Source organism: Hippopotamus amphibius, chromosome 3, assembly GCF_030028045.1.
Source record: "Hippopotamus amphibius kiboko isolate mHipAmp2 chromosome 3, mHipAmp2.hap2, whole genome shotgun sequence".
Lineage (NCBI taxonomy): Eukaryota > Metazoa > Chordata > Mammalia > Artiodactyla > Hippopotamidae > Hippopotamus > Hippopotamus amphibius.
Genome location: NC_080188.1, coordinates 174,697,389 through 174,718,980, shown reverse-complemented (window position 1 = coordinate 174,718,980; position 21,592 = coordinate 174,697,389). Strand labels below are relative to the sequence as shown.

The 21,592-nt window shown below is 45.0% G+C and overlaps 1 protein-coding gene across 1 annotated transcript in view; it reads right to left on the bottom strand.

Moving 5' to 3' along the window:
• TNR (tenascin R) overlaps positions 1–21,592 on the bottom strand; it is a 73,201-nt gene that overhangs the window by 9,925 nt on the left and 41,684 nt on the right. The window contains exons 12-17 of the mRNA XM_057728123.1: positions 20,761–20,880; positions 17,888–18,031; positions 17,083–17,213; positions 16,153–16,285; positions 1,927–2,078; positions 368–464 (exon numbers count right to left, since the gene is read on the bottom strand). Coding sequence (XP_057584106.1) covers positions 368–464; positions 1,927–2,078; positions 16,153–16,285; positions 17,083–17,213; positions 17,888–18,031; positions 20,761–20,880 — 777 coding nt within the window. The remainder of the gene's footprint in view (positions 1–367; positions 465–1,926; positions 2,079–16,152; positions 16,286–17,082; positions 17,214–17,887; positions 18,032–20,760; positions 20,881–21,592) is intronic.

Genomic DNA, 21,592 nt, shown 5'->3' with positions numbered 1-21,592 from the left:
TGCCGCATTTCTCTCCTGACCTGCAGGCTCGCTGGCTGGTGCCTGGCTTCTGAGCGATGACCAGCTGGCTCATTGCCCCCTCCCCCCAGCAGGCAGCTCTCTCCCTTTGTAAAAGTTGCCTCCTGTCAAGACCCATCAGCATAAGAGACTATTAATGAGAATGGGAAGAGACAGAGCAAAGAGGAAAACAAGATAAAAACAGATCAATAGCTGAGCCAAACAGAGCAAGAGGCACTGAAAGCAATTCTCGAGCTGTCAACTTCTCAACAGACACAGGGTTTCTGATAATCCTGGATGGACACGGAAAGGAGAGAGACGGACAAAAAGCCGGAGCAGCCTTCCAAGAGAAACAGAAAGGAGGCGTTACCCAGCCAAAATTCATCCTCCAGGTTCCCGAAGCCAACACGGTACTCAGCCCATTTCCGGAAAAAATCAGTTTGGCCATTCTGCCGCCTCTGGAATACCTGAGAAGAGAAAGGAGTGGGGAGGGAATGAAAAAAGTGCTAAGGAAAATAAACTCTAATGAGTAAAACTGCAGTAACTGAGTTTTATATCTGCAATGACAAAGATTCTCAGATAAGGACCACTGCAGTACAGAGCTCGGTATTTGCACAGCAGTCATTGTAGGAGATGCTCAGAGCCCTTCTCTGAAGCACAGGGGCCCTTGATGAATATGCCAGGGTGTGATGTTGACACTAATTTGCACCCCTGCAAAGTAGAAAGGATTCAGGATACATATCAAGCCCCCAAATAGTCAAGGGAAATAGACTTGGCTCTCATATTAATCTTTTTTGCACCACAGAGTGCGGTGGAAAGCATTTCTCACCGAAAGAACGGGACCAACTTCAGATCAGCTAGTAACTGTCATCATCCTGTTTCAGGCAAAGCAACTGCATATCATTCACTTTCTGAGCTGTTTAAGTGCTAATTTCATTTAACCTCCAATACATCAGCCTCGACTTCAATTTCCAATTATGCTTTAAGAAGAAGGCACAAATATGTCAGAGACATAAAAGAAAACGTCTCCCAAGAGTGGCTGTTAGGCGCACAGCCACCATTTAACTCCACTCAACAGTCATCCATTCTGCACTGTGAAAAAGCCAGCACTGTGTGCTGGTGCTGGACGAGGGATCCGCAGGGGGAGGGTGGGGGGAGGGGCTGGGTTTCCAGCTGCACCAACTCCGCTAATGCTGGGCTGCTTTCGGGCCAGGCTGCCACAGCGCTCCTGTCTTCGTAGAGGCCTGCGCTGGTGTGTGAGGCCATTCGCCAGGCTGCCCTTCCGCTTCTCTCTGCACTGCCCTCCCAGACATGGGAGGAGGGTGGGGACAGGAAATGATGTCTCTCTTTTCCCCACCACTTCTCCTCCCTGAAGGCTATGACAGCTCTGGGGAAGAACCAGAGAGGCCAGGGAAGGATGGGGACAGGGGTGGCCTTTGTCACTAGATGTGGCGATCCTTGTTCTGCCCCTTATCTGCTCCGCCATATGCAATTCTCCAATAGTGAGATCCTAATCACCTCCCCATAGAGACTCACCTCCCCCTGCAGGGGACCCACCTCCTCCGTTTCTTTATTATTGCTGCAGTCTTCAGCAGGCAAGACCCCTGGGCCTCTCCGAGCCACTACTCCCTTTCCCTGGCACCCTTCTGCATGAACTATGCCCCAGAAGGAGCAGTTTTCCTGGGGCCCCCTCCCTGGGCTGGGCCACTGCAGCCTCCATATTCTTATTCCTTCCTCTGCCTGGTCAAGCCTCTGATTGGGCTGCTGGGCAAGGACCCTGAGGACAATGCAGAGCCCCAGATTGGACATGTGGGGGTTGGATGAAAGGATGGCCAGAGGGGGGTGAAGTGTGGATGGATGGGTGCTGAGCCAGGTGGACTGAAGCACCAAGGATACTGGTGTGCACGGCGAACAGCCGCAGGTACTTACAATCCAGCCACCCCCATCGGTGGTCATGTCGCAGTACACCTGTAACTTCTGGCTTAGCTCTCCATTGAGGAAGATGGTGTAAACCCCGCTCAGAGTGTCTCCGTTTATCAGATGCTGGGCACAGTCTTGAGGATGAGGGAAGACCCGGCCCCCTGCGCAGGAAAAGAGGCAATTTCCAGAAAGGGTCCTTCCTCACACTTTGCAGGAGAGCCCCTTGGATGACATTTTTAAAAAAATTTATTTATTTATTGGCTGCGTTGGGTCTTCGTTGCTGCACACGGGCTTTCTCTAGTTGCAGTGAGTGGGGGCTACTCTTTGTTGTGGTGCACGGGCTCCTCATTGCCGTGGCTTCTCTTGTTGTGGAGCTCGGGCTCTAGGCATGTGGGCTTCAGTAGCTGCAGCACATGGGCTCAACAGCTGTGGCTCACGGGCTCTAAAGCGCAGGCTCAATAGTTGTGGCGCGCATGGGCTTTGTTGCTCCAAGGTGTGTGGGATCTTCCTGGAGCAGGGCTCGAACCCGTGTCCCCTGCATTGGCAGGTGGATTCTTAAACACTGCGCCACCAAGGAAGCCCTAGAGAACATTTTAGAGGCCTCATGGTACTTTTCAAGAGTTGCGTCTGTGTGTGAATCCTGCACTGTCTTGTGTTCCCTCTTTTCAATGGATGTTGGGTTTATCATACTCATACAATACACAGTTTTATGGGATCTGAGGACTGAAGAGCTGGGTTTGCCATGTGGCTCCCCCACTCACCCACTTGTTTAGCTTAGGCAAATAGCCTGACTTCCTGGCATCAGTTTTTTTATCAGAAAGATGGGGATTAAAAAAAAAAAAAAAAGAAAGATGGGGATAATAAAAATATTCTTCCACTAAGGGTGAAGGTATGTTAACGCAGCTAGTGCTTGGTTACTCAGGCGATGATTACAGATGCACGGACCACAATAAAACACTGTAGAGCCCACCTTTCAAAAGGATGAGAGGGATTAAGCACAGCCATCCAGCATCTTCACTGTAGCCGTCACAGAATGCCCAAACAAGCTTAGCATTAGCGAAAAGATGGATATCTATTCCTCCTGCAAAATAATCTCCTGATTGGACTAAACAACCAAATGGCCATGTTTCACAGTTCAGTTTAAGTTTAAGGAGAAGGCAGAGGAAATAAATTGCGGCTCATCTTTCAGAGAGAACAGCCCAATTTGTAGAACAATATCTAATTAGCTGAAAGAGAAGCTTAAATCATGAGTCTTGAAGAGCTTAGCTTCAGGGCAGATTTTAATGCTTAACAGGCAAGCCAGAAAGCAGAGGTCCCAAGGGAGGAGCTGTACTGGACTGCAGGAGCCGATGGAGCAAGTTAAAGGTGGAGCAAGTTAAAGGTAGAACTTGCCATGGGAGGAAAAGTGGTTTGGGTGCTCTGTAAATATATGTTCTCTGGGTCAGTGGAAAGTGTGGTGCCGTTGATGTGGTTCTGCATCCTTGTACTGTAGCAGAGCTATGAAGAGATATGGGGTAGGGACCTACAGTGTCCCCTAGCGACAGGACCGGTGAACTGCAGGTGTGACAGAGGGCCGCTTGGAGCATCAACCAGAGCAAGTGACAGCAAAATGCCACACAAGTGAGGTAACATAACAACCTCACTGAAGCATCCTGTGTTAGGAAGAGCTTGTAGGGGTTCAGTAGACTTTATGCAAGGCCTCTCTTTGAGATGTATCAACTCCTCCTGCACAAGGACTATCCAGCTTGCTTCCATACCACTGTCAAGGGTCACTCCCATTTAAGGTAGTTTAGAACAAGGCACTGCCTACTTCAGGTATGTTACACCAGGGAATAACAACATATTCCTATAGAACTAGTATTTTACCAAGTGTGCTTTTATTTCCATTTAATTCTTGCAAGAAATGTGAGAGAAGACAGATTGTTATAGATTGAAGACATTTTCCAGGGAAAGAAACTGTACTCAGAAAGATCACATGACTTCCTCTGTTCGCTTGAACTCAAGTTTTCAGACCCCAGGTTGAGTACTCTTTGCACTCTACTAAAACAGGGAATATAACACATGATACAGTTTACTGGCTCTATATCCAGACAGCAAATTATTAGCTAGCATCTATATTTATCTTATAAACATATAAAGCCCCAGAAGTTAAGGTTACTTCAAAAAGTTCCATGTTCATATTAAATATCTTAACCCTCTCAAAATGTATTTCCTTAATAGCTGCAGAAAAGCTCTCATTGTTCATCTCCAGCCTGTCCTAGAGCTCGTTAGAGTTCCTGATCCTGCCTGATCCCACCTGTTTCAGGGGCAATGTAAGTGAGCGTCTTCTCTTTCCCTGTTGCATTGGGAGCACAGTGATTATTTTCTGGCTTCCAGGCGATTCTCTACCTGGTCTTTGGAGCAACCAGCCTGTCTGCCTTCCTTTCTCCACTCTTTTCTCACTGCCTGAGTTTCTCATTTTAGACCAATACAAAACATGCTTTTGTTCAGCTTACTCCCACCTTATGCACTAATAACCCTTCCTCCTGAATCAACTCAGCTCCTTAAAGGGTCCAGAACCCCAAATTTCTTCCCAGTACCCAACATGTCCCCCACAGAACATCTTCCCCCAAACCTCAAACAACAACCTCACCCAAATACACATATAAAACCAAATCAAACTTTAGAATAGACAAATAAATAATCCTATACAGGCTTCTTCACATTGATAATGTCGATCATTTAATATTTCTGTTATAGATACTTTCAAAAGGTTCAAACATATCACTTGCTTAAAAGGTAGAACTACCAAAAACAAATATAGGAAAATGGGATGAACTGCACTGAAGGAGAGTTGTTTTTAAACATTTGAAGGGCTGTCATTATAAAGTCAGAAAATGGGAATAAAGTCAACTTAAGAAAAAAGTTTGACCTAAGGAGTGTCAAAAGTTTGGATGGGATGAAAGTCCCAGACTGCACCTGGAAAGAGGAGAGGTTGTGTTTTCTTCCTTCTGGGCCATCACATTGGACTGGTCAGTGAAGGCACTCACCAAACGTATGTGGGGCTGTTGCATAGTTGCTGGGTGTGTCCGCCTTACCTTTGACAAATGGCAGGACCACCTGGTGGTTTAGAAGTTTCACTTAACATAATTTAGTCTGTGGCATTAATAGAAAGACTATCAGAAGCATTTTGCTTGTGCAGAATATCCAGGGCGGCAATATTCACATCTTGGGAACTTGGAGATGACATTTACCATGAAACCACTCCTCTCCACCCTGCTCCGGTCCTCAAGACTGCTAAAGTTTTACCTCACACCGTCAGTCTACGATCAAATCAGTATTCCTTTTCACCTGTTGAGAAGGAGCAGGCTCACAAATTTTTCTCAAGCCAGGGACTATTAAAATTAAGCTTCCTGGGTTGTGCAGCAGATCTACTGAATCAGAATGCTGGGGGGTGGGTGGGTGTCAGGAACCAGTGTTTCACCAAAGCTCTTCAGATGAGCCTGAAGACCAGCTGGACTTGAACTCCACTATTTCTCCAATATGTCTCCCACTTCTCAGAGAGTTCAGAGGTGGAACTAGTTAGCTAGATGGTGCCCCAAGGGGTGTGATGGTCTGCTTTCTCTGCTGATATTCATATGGCAGGGTGGATAAACAGACCGAGTGTCTGTCTGTCTGTCTCTCTCTCACCCTCCTTCCTCTCTTTCCTTCTTTTCTTTCCCTTTCTCCCTTTCCTTCTCTTTCTCTTTCCTTCCCTCTCTCTTTCCCAGTAGGCATGTCTTGAGTGGGCTGGTCCCAAGATGTAGATTGAGTGAGAGGGGATAGGAGACTCTATCCTTGAGTTTAAGTTTTGTGTTCCAGTTTTTAACATTAGATTCTTCTCAAGGGTTATTGAACTCAGGCTTAGCTAATAATAAAGAAATCACTGATTCCCAATCTGCTTTGTTCACTGCATGTATACTGTGGCTTCATACATTTTTAAGAGATTGTCAGGGTAGTTTTCAGGCATCCCTAGCTCCCTGGGTGTTATACCATCTAATATCATCAAAAACTCACCCTTAATCCTAGCACAGATCATCCCAGTAATTTTTTCCAAGGCAGAAATTTTAGGATAAAGAGCAAAACTGGAATGCTTTTCTTTCCTTCCCCTTTGCTATAATTACTAGGACCTGGCCTGACAAAGAGGCACTTTTTTTTTACTTTTTAATTTTTTTAATTTTTATTTAGTTCAAGCTGTGGTGATTACCAAGTTAAGAGGAAAACAATGCCAAGTGATCGGTACACTGAAATGTCTCATGTTTAAGTATTTCTAGATGTAATTGGGAGCTCAACAGGGCTGGGGCACTCACTGGAAGAATTGCTCAGAAATTGGTTTGTATTGGGCATCCAGAGGCTGAATGCTGAGTAGAGCAATTGAGCTACATGACACACAGCACAAGTGGAGAGCTCCCAACCAGCTGGGAGTGAAGGGAGAGACTCTTTCTGTCCCTTACTTGCTTTGTGTTCTTGAATGTGGTCTTTAAAGTGGTCAGCATTAATGGCTTTGGAGAGTGTCTGCCCACTGCCAACTCTTAGTGGCCTTAGCATCAGGACCAAAGCCATGATGCCAGTGTTTCTCTCTGAGAACAACCTCAGCAAGTCTCTCTGCAACTGCAGAGAAAAGGGTGCTTCTCCATATTAGTACAGGTGAGACCACCTCTGGCCACCTGCACTTACATTTTTTTCCCCAGAAGTGGGTTTGTGGGTAGCAGGGTTTTGGGAGTCAGTCTGAGACTATGGACAGGGAAAAGTTATCTGTTTAGTCCATGGGGGCTGTCAAACCTACCACCTTAGCCTCCTTCACAGACAGCATCTTCCAATTCATTTACCTGTTCATTCTTTTGTGTATTTATTCAACAAATATATAGGAAGTGTCTGTTGGGGGTCTAAATACTGCTAAGAGATTGGAATATAATGAAGAAAAAGACACAGTCCCATCTATCAGGTTGCTTGCACTCTGGTGGAAGAAATAGACAAATATAACCCCAAGTTCTAAGTACTCTGGAAAAGAGATAAACATAGGGAGCTATGGAAGTGGGCATGCAATGAATTCTGGGGCTGGTGAGGGTAGGGTGAGTGGTGGAGCCTGGTATGGGGCAGAGATAAGCAAGTGCTAATCAGAAAGTGCCTCTTGATTTAGGAATTGATGTAGAAGTTAACCACAAATTGGTGGGAGAGAGGTGTTCTAGGTCTGTGCAAAACATGGCCTATATGGGAAGCTACAGGTTTAGACAGGAAACGAGAGAAAGAGCTGGGTTGGATGGATGAGGGAGAGTTTTGGGGAGATAAGAGGGACTAGATCACGCCATTTAAGGAGTTGGACCTTCTCCTGAAGGAAACAGGATGAACAGTCCATTGATGGACTTCAAGCTCAAGTGTTTAGAAAGATTATTGTCACTGTAGTGTGGAGAACTAATTAGCTGGGGGTGAGAGTGGAGGTAAGGCTCCATTTAGGAGTTAGCAGTGGGAATCAAGGTAGAGAGGTAACAACAGGCTTTAAGGAACCAATGGGAACATAGAATTAACGGAGCAGTAGACAACTTGAATGTCTGTATGTTAAGCAAAGTTGCTGAGGAAGGTCCTTAAGCTCTGCAGACCACCTGCCTTCTACCCACCAGGGACAAACACAACAGGCTTCCAAGTCTTCCCTTCGAATTTACCTTACTAATCCTTGGATTTACTTGTATCAGGAGATCCAATTCAATGGCAGATTAGTTGAACACAGACTGCTAGCTTCCAGCCTGGCCCCTCCCTGTGGCTCTTGACTTAATATGGCAAGGAGAGGGTTGGGTCATCGTGATGCCTCCTACCTGGTCTCTTGCTGCCATTCTGGCCCCACTTGCATCTGTTTTCCATATTTTAACCAAAATAATCTTTTTTATAATGTTAATGTGATACTGTCTCATCCTTTCTCTCACTTACTGAAAACCCTCCAATAGCTTCTCCAGTGCGATGCCTCTGATTGCAATGGCTTCTTGCAATTAGAATAGAATCTAAAATCCTTAACACATCCTATAAATTCCTGCATGCTCTGATTCTGCCTTGTACTCCTCCCTCTTTCTCATTGGCTTTCTTTTAATTTGTTGAACATAGTAAATCTTATCCTCCCTCAAGGTGTAGTAATTACTCTTCTCCAGGCTTGGAATGCTCTCCTTGGGTGATTCACTTTCATCATGCAAGGCCTGGCTCAAATGTCTCAGCTCAAAGGGAAGCTTTTCCTGACTGCCCTAGTTGAGGTCAGGATCTGGGATGGGGGGAAACAGTGGGAAGTAAGTCCCAGTGCAGAGGCAGTAATTTGAAAGAAGCCCAGGTCAGACCCACTTGCTTATCTTGGAGAGCCTCCCAAAGAAGCAGGAGGCAATTGGGGTGCCCCCTGGGGACACAGATGCTAGTGGCATCCATTTGGGGGAGCTTGTCCTACTGCAAGGACACCAGTGCTGGCAAGTGCCATTTTGGAATCCTTCTTCTAGTCTATTAGCACCAGGGGCTTACCAGCCCACTGGTGGTCTGGCACCAGCCTCATATCCCCTGGACCACACATCTAGCCTTGCCAAAACCTGGCCCTGCCCACCATGGGCCAGCAGCCACCATATGGGTCAGGGCCTGGCAGCCAACCAGGCCAGGGGCCAGCTCAACCCAGCAGCATACCCACAATAGTCAGCCCTGCCACAAAAGAGGGTTCCATGCAGCCCACAGGGGGAGCATTCCTAGGGTATATAGCTCTGGTGACCAGAGGGCAGTGTGCTTCTGGGCCCCACAGGATGTCTCTTACATAAGGCTACTAATCTGAGAGTGGTAACATAACTGACCTACCTAATACATAGAGATAAAAACAGAGAATTAGGCAAAATGAGAAGACATAGGAATATGTTCCAATGAAGGAATAAGACAAAACTTCAAAAGAACTAAACAAAGTGGAGATAAGCAATCTACCCAATAGAGTTCAAGGTAATAAGCATAAAGATGCATGATGTTCTCAGAAGAAGAATGAATGTACACAGTGAAGAGTTTAACAAAGAGAAAATATGAAGAAGAGCCAAACAGAGCTAAAGAATACAATAACTGAAGTAAAAACAAAACAAGACAAAACACTAAAAGGAATCAACAGTGGATTAAATGATACAGAGGAACAGATCAGAGAACTGGAAGATAGAATAATGGAAATCACCCAAACTGAGCAGTGAAAAGAAGAAAAAAACTTTAAAAAAGGAGGATAGTTTAAGAGACCTCTGGAACAACATCAAGTGCACCAACATTCACATTATTGGGGTCCCAGAAGGAGAAGAGAAAGAAAAGAGGGCAAAGAACATATTTGAAGAAATAATAGCTGAAAACTTCCCTAACCTGGGAAAAGAAACAGACACCCAAGTTCAGAAGGAACAGAGTCCCAAACAAGATGAGCCCAGAGGTCCACACCAAGACACTTTATAAGTAAAATGCAAAAATTAAAGATAAAGAATCTTAAAAGCAGCAAGAGAAAAGCAACTAGTTTCATACAAGGGGACTCCCATGAGACTTTCAGCTGACTTTTCAGCAGAAGCTCTGCAGGCTGGAGAGAGTAGCATGATATATTCAAAGTGAGAAAAGGAAAGAACCTATAACCGCACTTCAAATCTTTCCTATTTGAAGGAAAGATAAAGAATTTTACAGACAAACAAAACCTAACAGATTTCAGCACCATTAAACTGGCATTACAGGAAATGTTAAGGAGACTTCTTTAAGCAGAAAGGAAAAGACCCTTATTAGAAACATGAAAATTACAAAAGGAAAAATCTCATTGGTAAAGGCAAATGTACAGTAAAGGTAGTAGATCAACCACTTGCAAAACTAGTAGGACGTTTAAAAGACAAAAGTAGTAAAATCACCTATATTTACAATAAGTAGTTAAGGGATACACAAAACAAAAAGATGTAAAATATGATGTCAAAAACATTAAATGTTGCAGGGGGCAATGTTTAAAAAAAAAACAGTGTAGTGTTGGCAAAAGAACACATAAATAGAGTGTAGAATAGAATAGGGAGTTCAGATTCAGAGACAGATCCGTGTATATATGGGAACTTAATATACAATACAGCACCGCAAATCAATGGAGAGTGGATGGATTATTCAGTAAAAGATGCTGGGGAGATTGGCTCACTGTATCTCTACCTAATACTGAAAGCAAAATAGACTAGATATAAAAATAAGTCCAGAGAGTAAATAGAAGAATGTGTAGAAAAATATATTTGTGTCCTACAGACCGGGAAAGATTTTTTTAAGAAAGACTTGAAAAGTTCAAATAATAATACCTAATACTTATCTAGCACAGGAACCCTGATGGAAAGATGGACAAACTATATGAACAGGTAATTTACAGAACAAGGAGACTCAAAAGGCTAACAAGCATATGAAGAGATGTTAAAAATCAAACTTATTATTTAATGAAATTCAATGAGAACAATGAGATATCAGCCTATTAGACTGTCAAAAATTACAAAGCTGGATCATGTCAAGTCATTAGGAATAATGTGTATCATTAGGAAATAGGAGCTGTTGTGCACTTTTGGAGGGAGTGGAGATCAGTACAGCCATTCACAAGCAATACTTAGTTAAACTATATAAACATATACCCTGTGACCCAGCAATACTCTCCTGGATATTTACGTATCCCAAAGGTCTTGCCTCACTGATTGCCTCACACGTCTTTGTAAGTGGACGCGTATGAGGTATTTACTGTAGCACCATGGGAGACTGGAGAAAATGGGATGTCCATCTTTAGGAGAATGAAGAAGTAAAATGTGATGGGTATACACTATGGAGCATTTTGCAGTGGCTGGAAGCAAAAGACTATATACATGCATAACAACATAGATGGATCTTAAAAACGGTGCTGAGCATAAAATAGAATAGGGAATGAGTTATGCAGTCCAATAACATTTACATACGTACATTTAATACATACTCTCGGCAACTTTACAAAAACACATTTGAAAAAACACATTACCACACAAGTTTACAAATTTAACACATCAGAATGGTTGCATATAGAAGGTGGAAGAAAAGATGGGGGTAAAAAGAAATAAATTCAGAGAGGGGCCTTGGTTGGAGATCGACACGGGTGATATGTGATAAACTGAGTGGTGTGATGAACTAAAGCCTCTCATCTGACACCCATCCCTCTGTCCACGTTGGCCATGCATGGGAATGGTTTGTTCAGACGGGATGCTTCGAGCCCAACCGCCTTCCCCACAGCCAGGTCCCAAAGAAAGGAGAAGGTGGGCCTCTCCTTTTAGGGGTTTGCTTGTTTCAGGGAAGTAAGAACTCGAGCTGTTTCTAAGTGGTGGAGTGGAGAGAAGCCCCTTCCGTTCCCTACTTTGGGGAAGTGTGGCTTATACAGGAGTAGATTGCAATGAATAGTGGTCATCACACTTTCCTTCCCCACTGGTAACAACGTGGACTTGCATGATCCACTATCTATTGTCCTAGAACCCAGGGGTTGCCCATCTTCATTACTTTTCACAACCTCAAAAACTGAAGCTTGTGTTAGAGCACACTCTCGGAGTTTTCCTGAAAAGCCCCAGAGAGCAGCTCAGCCAGACTATGGGAGAGCAGGGATGGGAGCAAAGGCAATAAAGAAAACTTTCTCATTATCCATCTCTGGGTTCCTCTGAAAATGATTGTCTTCGCTTAACCTCAAGGTCAAGACAACCTATTTTATAGTGTTCACTGTCTCGGAGGACAAGCTTTAGTGAGCGCCTTGTTTGCTTCTTATAGTATTAAAACAGACAATGAAAACTGCTTCTCAGAAGATCATTTCACCAAGTCCCTGTTGCTCAGTGGGGAATATTTGTTTCCTCATTTATATTCATGTCTCTAAAAGACAAGTAGACCTTGGATGAAATTTCAGGCGACAGTAAATTATAAATAATGTATCCATATTTTTTTTCTCTTCTATAATACTTGTATTTAATTCCCCCCAGAGTCTTGTGCAAACACCAAAGACAAGAGGACAGGAAGCTATTAACATGATGGAAAGAATGAAATGGGCTCATGTTATATGGCAGGAATGCAACAAGGGTAGACATCTTGATCGAAGGCGTTTTTTGAGGTTTTGTGGGAGCCAGTTCTTTTCTTTTTTCTCTCTTTTATTTTTATTTTATTTTTTTAACATCTCAACTTTTTTTCTAGACTTTTAAGTAGGCATCTGCTCTTTGCTTGGCCCGCCCAGGACAAGATGGGGGTTTGTCAGTGGACGGAGGCCACTTTGGGGTCCAGCTTTAAGCTCTTTTGTTCCCTAAGATACGACATAAAAAATGCTTAGAAGAATCAGCTGAGATCAGCCCGTCCTGAGAATAGGATGCTGGTAAGTGGAAAGGCCAGGTACCGTCATTGAAGTCAGAAAGGATGCTGGTTACTAGAATGAAATTAGCCTCTAAATCCATCAGCCCTGGTTTACCATCACATAGGATGCTCTGGTGTTCCTCAGACCTCCTGCTCAGTAGGAGTGATTCATGGGGTTGAGGCTGGCAGCCCGCCAGTCTTTCGAGTAAGTGAAGATACTCTGCTCCTCGTTTTTGTTTCTTCCCCTTCTGTCTCTGTCTGTCTGTCTGTCTGTCTGTCTGTCTCTCTAAAGCAAATAACAGGATCCTGCAGGTGGAGCTTGCAGGGTGCACTCTGTGGCTTTGGGGGTGTGAGGGGAGTAAGTGCTGATGGAGGGGCAGGGAGAGGTTGGGTTGGGATGTGCTGAGTGTTGGGGGAGGGGTGCTCAGAGAATGGCAGAATCAGACCCGAGGCGCTGCTGCCCCAAACCCTCTTCCCAGAGGAAGCTCATTCGGAGGGTATCTCAGGAGCTATCCGGGGCAGACAGGGAAGTTCTGGGGTGAGACGCACCTGGGTGCCCAAGTGCCAGAGGCCTCTCTTTCCAGACTCCTCCTAAAGGAGTCAGACTCCTGCCACCTGTCAAGTAAACCCCAGTTCTTCTCTTCTTGATAACATCTCCACCTCCACACTTATGAAGCTGGTACCTTTGTATTCTCTTCTTCTTTAATAAAATTTGCTTTTTTGGTGGGGGTTCGGGGCATGGGGGTAGAAAAGGGTGGAGGGCATGGCACAGGCAATGAGGACTCATCAATGTTGACATGCAGATAACTCTGTAGGCTTTGTGTAATTCATTCAGGGAAATTTACATGTGGGGTGGCAGAAAGAGCCTGCAATTAGAAGGACATTGGGCATCATACTCTGCAGGCAGTCCCTCTTTGCCTGTGTTGTCCCTTTGAAGGATACTGAGAATCCTCTCCTCCTATGGCTTTCTTTCACCAGGAACCCCTTTTCTGTGCTCTGTGGCTGGGATCTAGCTATTCCACTCAACCAGCATTTATTATGTCTGCTCTGTGCCAGGCTTTGTGTAAAGTGATGTTACACGTATTACTTCTGTCCCTGAACTTTTCATTCTGTAACTGGTCATTTCAGTGGGTTCTGATAAATCTCCAAGACAAAGCCAGCAGGGTTTGATATGCATCAGTGATTGAGATTTAAATTTGAGCTTTCCAGTAAAATTCCAGGAAAACTTCTAAACAGGGACCCATCTTTGCAACATACCACTGTAATTGTAGCGGCAAGTCCTTCTCTGGTTCCCCAAACTGCATAGAGAAACTCAGGCAGTAACTACACCAATGGTACAAGCAAGTGGACTCTTCAGTGTTCTCCTTTCTGAGGAGTATTGGTTGTGCTGCAGGGGCTCAGTGTCAATTGAAGTCTCATAAAAACAAATGAACAAATACCTAAATACATCCTGACGGTCCTCCTGTGCTATCCACCAAACAAAACTACCACCCTGGGCTCTTCCCCAGATTTCCAGGATTTGTCAACCGTCTGTTTATTGGATCTCGCTGGAGCCCCAGCTGGATTTGGGATTCTAGATTCAAACTATCGTACATCCGCTGGGGGCAGCTTCATCTAAGAGAGGCCAGCGGTGGGCACAGAAGCTTGCATACTTTTACAGCCTAGGCGGATCTGGAGCCAGGCACAGCTGCAAGATACCGCAGAAACCTCAGGCATATTGTCACCCTGCTCACAGTCACTAGCTATGGCATTACCAGGGTGGGAATTGAAAGCTCATACTACACTGAGCAAGCGATGAAACCCATGCATTTTGGGAATGAAAGATTAGTTTAGACCTAATAAATATGCAGATCAGGGGCTCTGTTTATGTTTCTGTCATCTGTGTCCTTTTTAGGGAAAGGAAAATTTTAATTCAGTGAAAAGCTCCAATCCCTGGGTATTGGGGTGGAGGCTTGGGAAAGGACTGCCTAGAGGACCTTCTAATTAACCCATGAGTATGCAGGGAAGGACTTGACTTTGGTTCTGAGAGAAAATACCCCTAGAAGGTCATGGAGGGTTAGTGTAATTGACTTCAGACCATAAAAGAGATCGAGTGTCCTCCAAATACCACTTGACAGGGATCCATCTTGGATTCATGTCTTGGTTGTGTGACCAAGGTTTATTTTTATTTTTTAATTAAGAATTGTTTTTCTGATTAATGTGCTCATTGTAGACACTTTGCAAGGTATTGAAAAATATAAAAAAGAAGGAAAAGGGGGCTCATTCATAATCTCACTACCCTAAAGAATTACCGGTGACGGGCTTCCCTGGTGCCACAGTGGTTAAGAATCTGTCTGCCAGTGCAGGTGACATGGGTTCAATCCCTGGTCTGGCAAGACCCCACATACCACAGAGCAACTAAGCCCATGCGCCACAACTGCTGAGCCTGTGCTCTACAGTCTGTGAGCCACGACTGTTGAGCCCATGTGGCACAACTACTGAAGCCCGCACGCCTACAGCCTGTGCTCCACAACAAGAGAAGCCACTGCAATGAGAAGCCTGCACAACGTAACAAAGAGTGGCCCCCGCTCACTGCAACTAGAGACAGCCTGCGCGCAGCAACAAAAGACCCAACGCAGCCAATACATACATACATACATACATAAATTCATTTTTAAAAAAAAGAATAACTGGTGACATGTGGATGTGTTTGTCCTGCTTCGCCGTTCAGAACAAGTCTAGCAGGGAAGGCACTTGGGTAGGGATGTGGGGGACCTCCTGTCACCTCTCTCTGGTGATGGGAGCATGGGCTCTGGGGTGCGGACAGGAATCCAACCATCCCGGCGCTCTAAGATGGCAGGCAGAAGTGTGTTTAGGGATAAAGAACATGCCTACACTCGCCCCACACTGTGTATAGCCACCCCCCTCCGAATATGGGGCAGAGAGAGAATTCAAAGTCTGGACTGGGCAGCCCCATGGTACGGACTGTAGAGAGGCACTGCAGGAAGTGGTAGAAAACGCTATTGACAGCACAGACTCCAGAGCCAGAACAACTGAGGTCAACCCCAGTCTCCTGCTTGAGACCTGTGGGATCTTGGGTGAGTTACCTCTCCGTGGCCCAATTTCCTCATTTGTAAATAAGGATACGAGAACATACCTCATAGGCTGTCATGAGAGTTAAGTTAGATAGGACACATAATGCAGTTAGAACAGTGCCTGTCCCTCAAAGGTCAGGTGTTAGTTTATTTCCTGGTATACACATTAGGACACCCTTATCCCTTAAGGGCATTTCCAGTATCTTCTGCTGATACTTAAATGAGGGAAGGCAGGAAGAATGCTGGATTTGGAAGGAGAAGACCTTAGTTCACGTTCTGACCCAGCCATGAGTACCATGTTATTTAATTCCATGCACCCGAGTTTCATCACCTGAGATAAAGTAATAAGGCCTTTCTCACCAGCTGTTATAAGGATGAGTTGAGACCATAGAAATGCAAAACTGCTTTGTGTGTGGAGAAGAACCACAGATTTAATACTGGGGCTTTACTCCTGCGACTTTTACTAGGTGAACCTGATTACAGGCAGCAGAGAAAGGAAAGCGGGAAGGACAAACTATGCTGGAAAAGCACTTGCAGAAAATCTAAACAGGAGCCTCCCACCTTACGTGGTGCATTTAGCTGGTGCAGGTGGACCAGGAATTTGCGCTGCTGGCTCCCATGGTTGCCTTGGTAATGAGAGGTTCCTGGCAGGGCTGGGGAAGTGGGGGAAGGCGGGAGTGGAGGAAATAACTATCCTTTGCAGGAAGAGGCAATTGAGTTTCTCTGATGGGCTCCTCCCTGGCCAAGTCTCAGCAGAGGCGGCCAAGGAGCCAAACGCCACGCAGGGGAGGAGAAGGCGTCAGAGTGGCGGTAAATGGCTCACCTGTGGTGAAGGTGGTGGAGGTGACACTGCTCCGCTCCGTGTCCTGGGCCGCCTGCAGGAGCACCATGTAGTCTGTGCTCTCGGACAGGCCCTCCAGGCGGATCCACGTGTCCTCTGCATCCACAATCAGCTCCTGCGGGATGAGCGGAGGAGGGAGGCAGAAGGGGGTGACCAGAGGGGTCACCGTGGAGGGGAGCAGGGAAGGGAAGGCCAGACCTCACGGTCAGTATTGCAGTGGCCATTTTCATCCTTTACACCCCACACTATGTGAGGAGGAAACTGTTCCAATCAACAGAGAAAACAGCTCCTTTGTGAGACTGAGGCTGGCTCCTGCCTCACAGGTGCACATTGGGATAAACTTAGACCCTGCATTATTGAACACAGAGGTTTTCAGATTGCACGGGGCCTCCTGGAGGCCCGAGCATGCAGGAACCTAGGTCTCCCTCTTCCACATCCAACAGACTAGATCCACTTAAATCTATCCTGTGTATTTGGTCTCTGAATATGATTTCACTTTAAAAAAGGATTCCACTATGAACAAAAATTTGACAACCAGTGCTCTAGGTGGACTATTTCAACGGATCACCTAAAACTGAAATTTTTCACCTCTTTACTGTGGACTGTATAGCTGTAGCCTTTATAATGCTTATCTAGAGGCATACGAGACTGGCGAATTTGGTATCCAGCTCATGTTTACTTGGCCCTGTTAGTGAAAAATCATTCCAGTACCATGTACTTATATTGGCTTGGAAGCTGCTGTGTCATCATTTTGGTAGCATCACCACAACCAGGTGAAGTTCAGGGTAGATGCCCCCATTACCTAGAGAAGAAACTGAGGCTCAGAGAGGTTGAGTGCTTTGCCTCAACCTGTATAGAGAGTAACAGTGGAGGCAAGACTAGCACCCAAATTGCTCTCCAGAAAAAGCTCACCTTGCGGCTTCCATCAGTGGATTTGTAGGTCAAGACATAGTTCTCAATCTCTGCTCTGGGAGGCTGCCAGGAGATCAGGGCACTTTGTCTGGTGACTTCACTGGCTGTCAGATTTGCAGGCACGTCCAGGACTGCGAAGAGGAGAAAATGCCAGGAGTGCTCGCCCCTCCAGCTCCTCCCACTGTGCTTCCAGGCACGCGGATCAATTTGTCCACCTGTGTGGTCTCTGGGCTGCTCACAGGCTGACCCCAGTTCTAGCTTGGACAGGAGCCTACAGGACACTCCTGGGTCAGAAGATAATCGTTCGGTGTCGTGATCATTCCTGCAGCTGTTCCCCCTTCCCTCCCCTGGCCCTCTGGGCCTAGATGTGACACCTTCCAATCTGACCCTCTAGGTCTGAAATCATGACCTTGTTAAACCTGCACGTCTGTGAGTTCACTCTTGGACTTCTAACTCTCCCGCATCTCTATCTTTGTCTACTGTTCTCCTGGCTATGACCGCACCCAGCGACTCTCTCCCCGATATTAAACCCTTTAATATCCATCAGACCTTTCTGGGCCAGATGCATTCCCAGTACTGGCCTCTCTTGGCCTGGTTCTACTGCCGTCAGCCAGACCCCGGAAGAGAATTGCAAATCACTTTCACTGGCATTTGGGCTGCAGTTAACTAAAATAAGAATAGCTCATAGCTGCACTGTCCAAAACCTACAGACTATATCTGGTCCAGCACATGGAAAATGATCATTTTCAGGATCCAGAAAAGCCTCCCAGGATACTGGATACTATGTAGCTGAACGTGTACTCACGGGTGGAGAAGTTAGTGCTGATGGTGCCACTGGTGAGAGGCCCGCTGGTGGCATACATAGTGACGGTATAGTGGGTCCTAGGAAGCAGGTCAGCGAGCTGGAATTCCTCATTGTCTCCATCAACCAGGATCGTCTCTCCGGCAACTGAAATCAGATGGGTACAGATAAGCATTGAATAAGGCTCTTCAACTTAGGAAAGACATCAAATCCAAAGGCATTTCATAAAGATGCAATATTAGAGAATTTGGAAAAAAGTCTTTTAGAGGTTATTTAGCTTAGCATTTTATTCCATATGAAGCTCTCCTCTCATCTTGTTTTGCATCTTAACTGAGAAATTATTTGGAGGCCGAACTGTCTTTTGTATAACTTCTACTCGGGTCTCTGGAGTTACAAGAATAAACCAAATCCTTTATCTGCATGACCCCTTCCTGCCCCCTGCTCTTCCTAGTCAAGTCTTCTCTCCTCTAGACTGAGAAAATTCAGCTCCCAACCCTCATTACATGTATGTGATGATTCTAAAACTGTCACAATCCTGGCCACCTTTCTTTACACAAGTAACAGTTTATCAGTGTCCCTGCTGAAATGCAAAACTTAGGAGAGAATTGAGATGTACTGACAATGAAACAGTCAGTCTCTGCTTCTATTTGTGCCAATTATGTATATTAATTCATAGGTTTTGAGACAATCCTGGGATATTGTTATCACATGCTGAGATTATTACTCATCAAAGATCTTCTTTATAACCCCCTCCGCAGCCTTACCTTGTGTAATTGAGTTTAGTTGATTTTTTGCACCCATGAGAAGAGCTTTGCCTTCATTTCTACCGCATTTTGCTTTGTTGCTTGAGTTTTGGGCCACTGTCTCAGTTTATGAAAATATATCTGAATTTGGATTCTATTGATCACAGTTTTGTTTTATACACAAATTTAGTATTCATGTCTTCCCTGTATTCATTCAAGCTGTTGATAAAACTGTTCATTAGATCAAGGCCAAGCCTTTTATTGTGTCTTGAGAATGTGCCTGAGTCATTCAGCATTTAACAGAGTTTACTAGGCACTTCTCCAGACAATGGAGGGGCGCTGGTTTCAATTTTTTGTGGTCCAAAGGCATAGAAAGGTATGCAAACAAGTTAAAGCCTAAACTAGCCCTTTGGAAGAGCTCACATAATGACTCTATCTTTTTAATACCCTCCTTTGCAACACGCTGCCAACAGCGCTCAAGCCACACAGGCTGCTCTTTTTCTTGGAATTCTCCTTCTTCTCCTATTCTCTTTCTCTTTAACTTTATCTAAGATCTGCCTTATTTCTTCCCCTCAACGCCTTCACCCTAAATCATGGTGGCCCATCAGATATGGCACATTGGTGTTTTGCGCTTGCCCAAATCATGGCACTGCCCACACTGGCTTGTAACTCTTTACTTGTCTGCCTCATCACCAGAAGGGAGTTCTGCAAAGACAAGAACTCGTGTGTTGTCTCTGAATCACGATAGCCTTAGAGAGTGCATGGCACGTGGGAGGGCAGCAAGGGTAGTTGTCGAAGAATGGAAATAGCTGTGATGGAGCTCTGCGCTTCATATCTGTGAGCAGGTTCATCTGACTGCCTTAGATGAAGAGTGGAAGCTGTGATAAGGAGACAGTGTTGAAACTAAGGCTTCAAGGATGGGTTTACTAGGGAGATAAGTAGGGAGAGCATTTCCTGGTAGCGGAAAGAGCATGTGCAAATGCATGGTGGCTTGAGAAGGCAGGTGAGAATTAAGAAATGCAGGAAGGATCATAATGTGTAAGGAGGGGTGGTAGGGGTTGAAGTGGCTTTTGCGTGTACCTGGGGGCGCGGGGTGGGGGGCGGTTAGGATGTATCCATAGTAATGATAATTCATTCTCTGAGGAGGGTCAATCATTCAATCAGCGATGTAACTCCAAATGCGATCCACCATGTATTTTTCCATCTAATCAGTAAGTGGGTCTTTCTAATGCCTTGCTGAGATACTAATGTGCTAGCAGATTTGCCAATTAAAAAAAAAGGACATAAAGTGGTTTTGGTAAAACTCATACTTAGTGAACCTGTGCTGGTATGTAGTAATCACTAATTCCTTTTCAACTTATTTAACAGTCTGTTTTGGTTTTTACTTTCCCAAGCTTTGACAATCAGTTTACTTTGCAGATTACAGAATTGACTTAATCTGTCATTTTTGAAAATTAAGACATCTGCCTGCCTTCTGTCTTCTGGTATCTTTATCCTCTGGATTCCTGCCTATAACCCGCAATATTCTGTGAGCACATGTATAATTTAGGCAGGGAAATAATTTTTCTGGGCCTAGGCCCTTGAACTACTCAACACTCTTTTGCTATGGGCTTCACTATTCAACTTCAAATAGTGTTAAGGTGAACAGGTATGGTGAAGAAGGCGTTGAAACTCAAGATTTCATGTTGGCTCAACCTTTGGGGTTGGATATGAGTAAAGAAGATCAAAGCAACAGAGAGGTTAGTAGTTCTGAATCCTTCATCCCCTGTTGTCCTGCATGGGGTCCTTTAGTGTTTTCCTCGCTCTGTAAATATCTAGAAAAGTCAGCTTTCTTGCCTGTAGCATTTTGGGGCAAATTCTGAGTTTTGTCTTTCAAGTGCTATTTCTATTTTTGTATTTGCCCTTGGTTATATGCCCTTCTTATACCTTTTAGATTCAGCTCTCTCAATTCTCATCGTTGATACGGTTCACAGAGTTTGGGTCATATCTTGAGGGCTTTATGGTGAAATTAAAGCAGGAAAATTTCTAATTTTCTCTCAGATGGATAAAATGTTTTGCTTTTTAATTTTCATGCTAGTCTTCAGCCCCAGTCCCCACCATTCCTACCAGATGCATAGACCTGCAGGCACCCACCTGCAAAGTGTGTGAGAACAACGACGTAGTTCTCCACTTCGCTCACTGGTGCCTTCCACCGCAGCAGGGCTCCTGTTGGAGTGATGTTGGTGGCAGCCAGATCCACAGGAGTGTCCATGGCTGAAACAGTACAGGGAAGTATCAGGTAGAGGTAAGGGGAACTGCAGGATGGAAGAGCAGAGAACTGTCTCCTGTAGTTTCACCCGGGATGCATGTCTGCTGCTGCACTGTACAAAATAATGAAGCGAGTGAAGACCTCTTTCTCCCCTTCTGATTCCAGCAGCCCCTTCCCCTTCTCCTGTTTTTACTTCCTCTCAAGCAGCCAGTGCTCCTCTAACTGCCCTCAGATGTTTCTTTTAATTCATTCATTAATGTCTTATGTTCAGAGCACTCACTGTCAGGTGTTATGGGGGAGTTCGAGGTGTGCCTTGTTGTGACTTAGACATTTAAACCTAGATGGAGAAACTAAGAAGATATAGAAACTCTTATATTTCTTCAGTTACTGAGCTAATATGCTTCCCAGGCTCTTTGTACTTTGATAAATACAAAGGGTGTGCCTTGAGGAACAATCTCTTTTGATGAATTTCAGGAAGTGTGGTGGGAGTTCCATGAAGTCAGGGAGTAACCCCAGCACCTGGAACGTAGAAGTTACTCAGTAAATACTTGTGGAATAAAGAATGGAACTCAGGTTGCCTTTAAAGTCAGATCTGATGATTGGATTCTTGCTTTGCTACTCACGAGGCTGACTCTGCACTGAGTCCCGGGATCCTTTTCGTGGCATAGAGTCAAGGGACTTCATCCAGGCTTAAAGCCAGGAGTGCCTGTTGAGGAA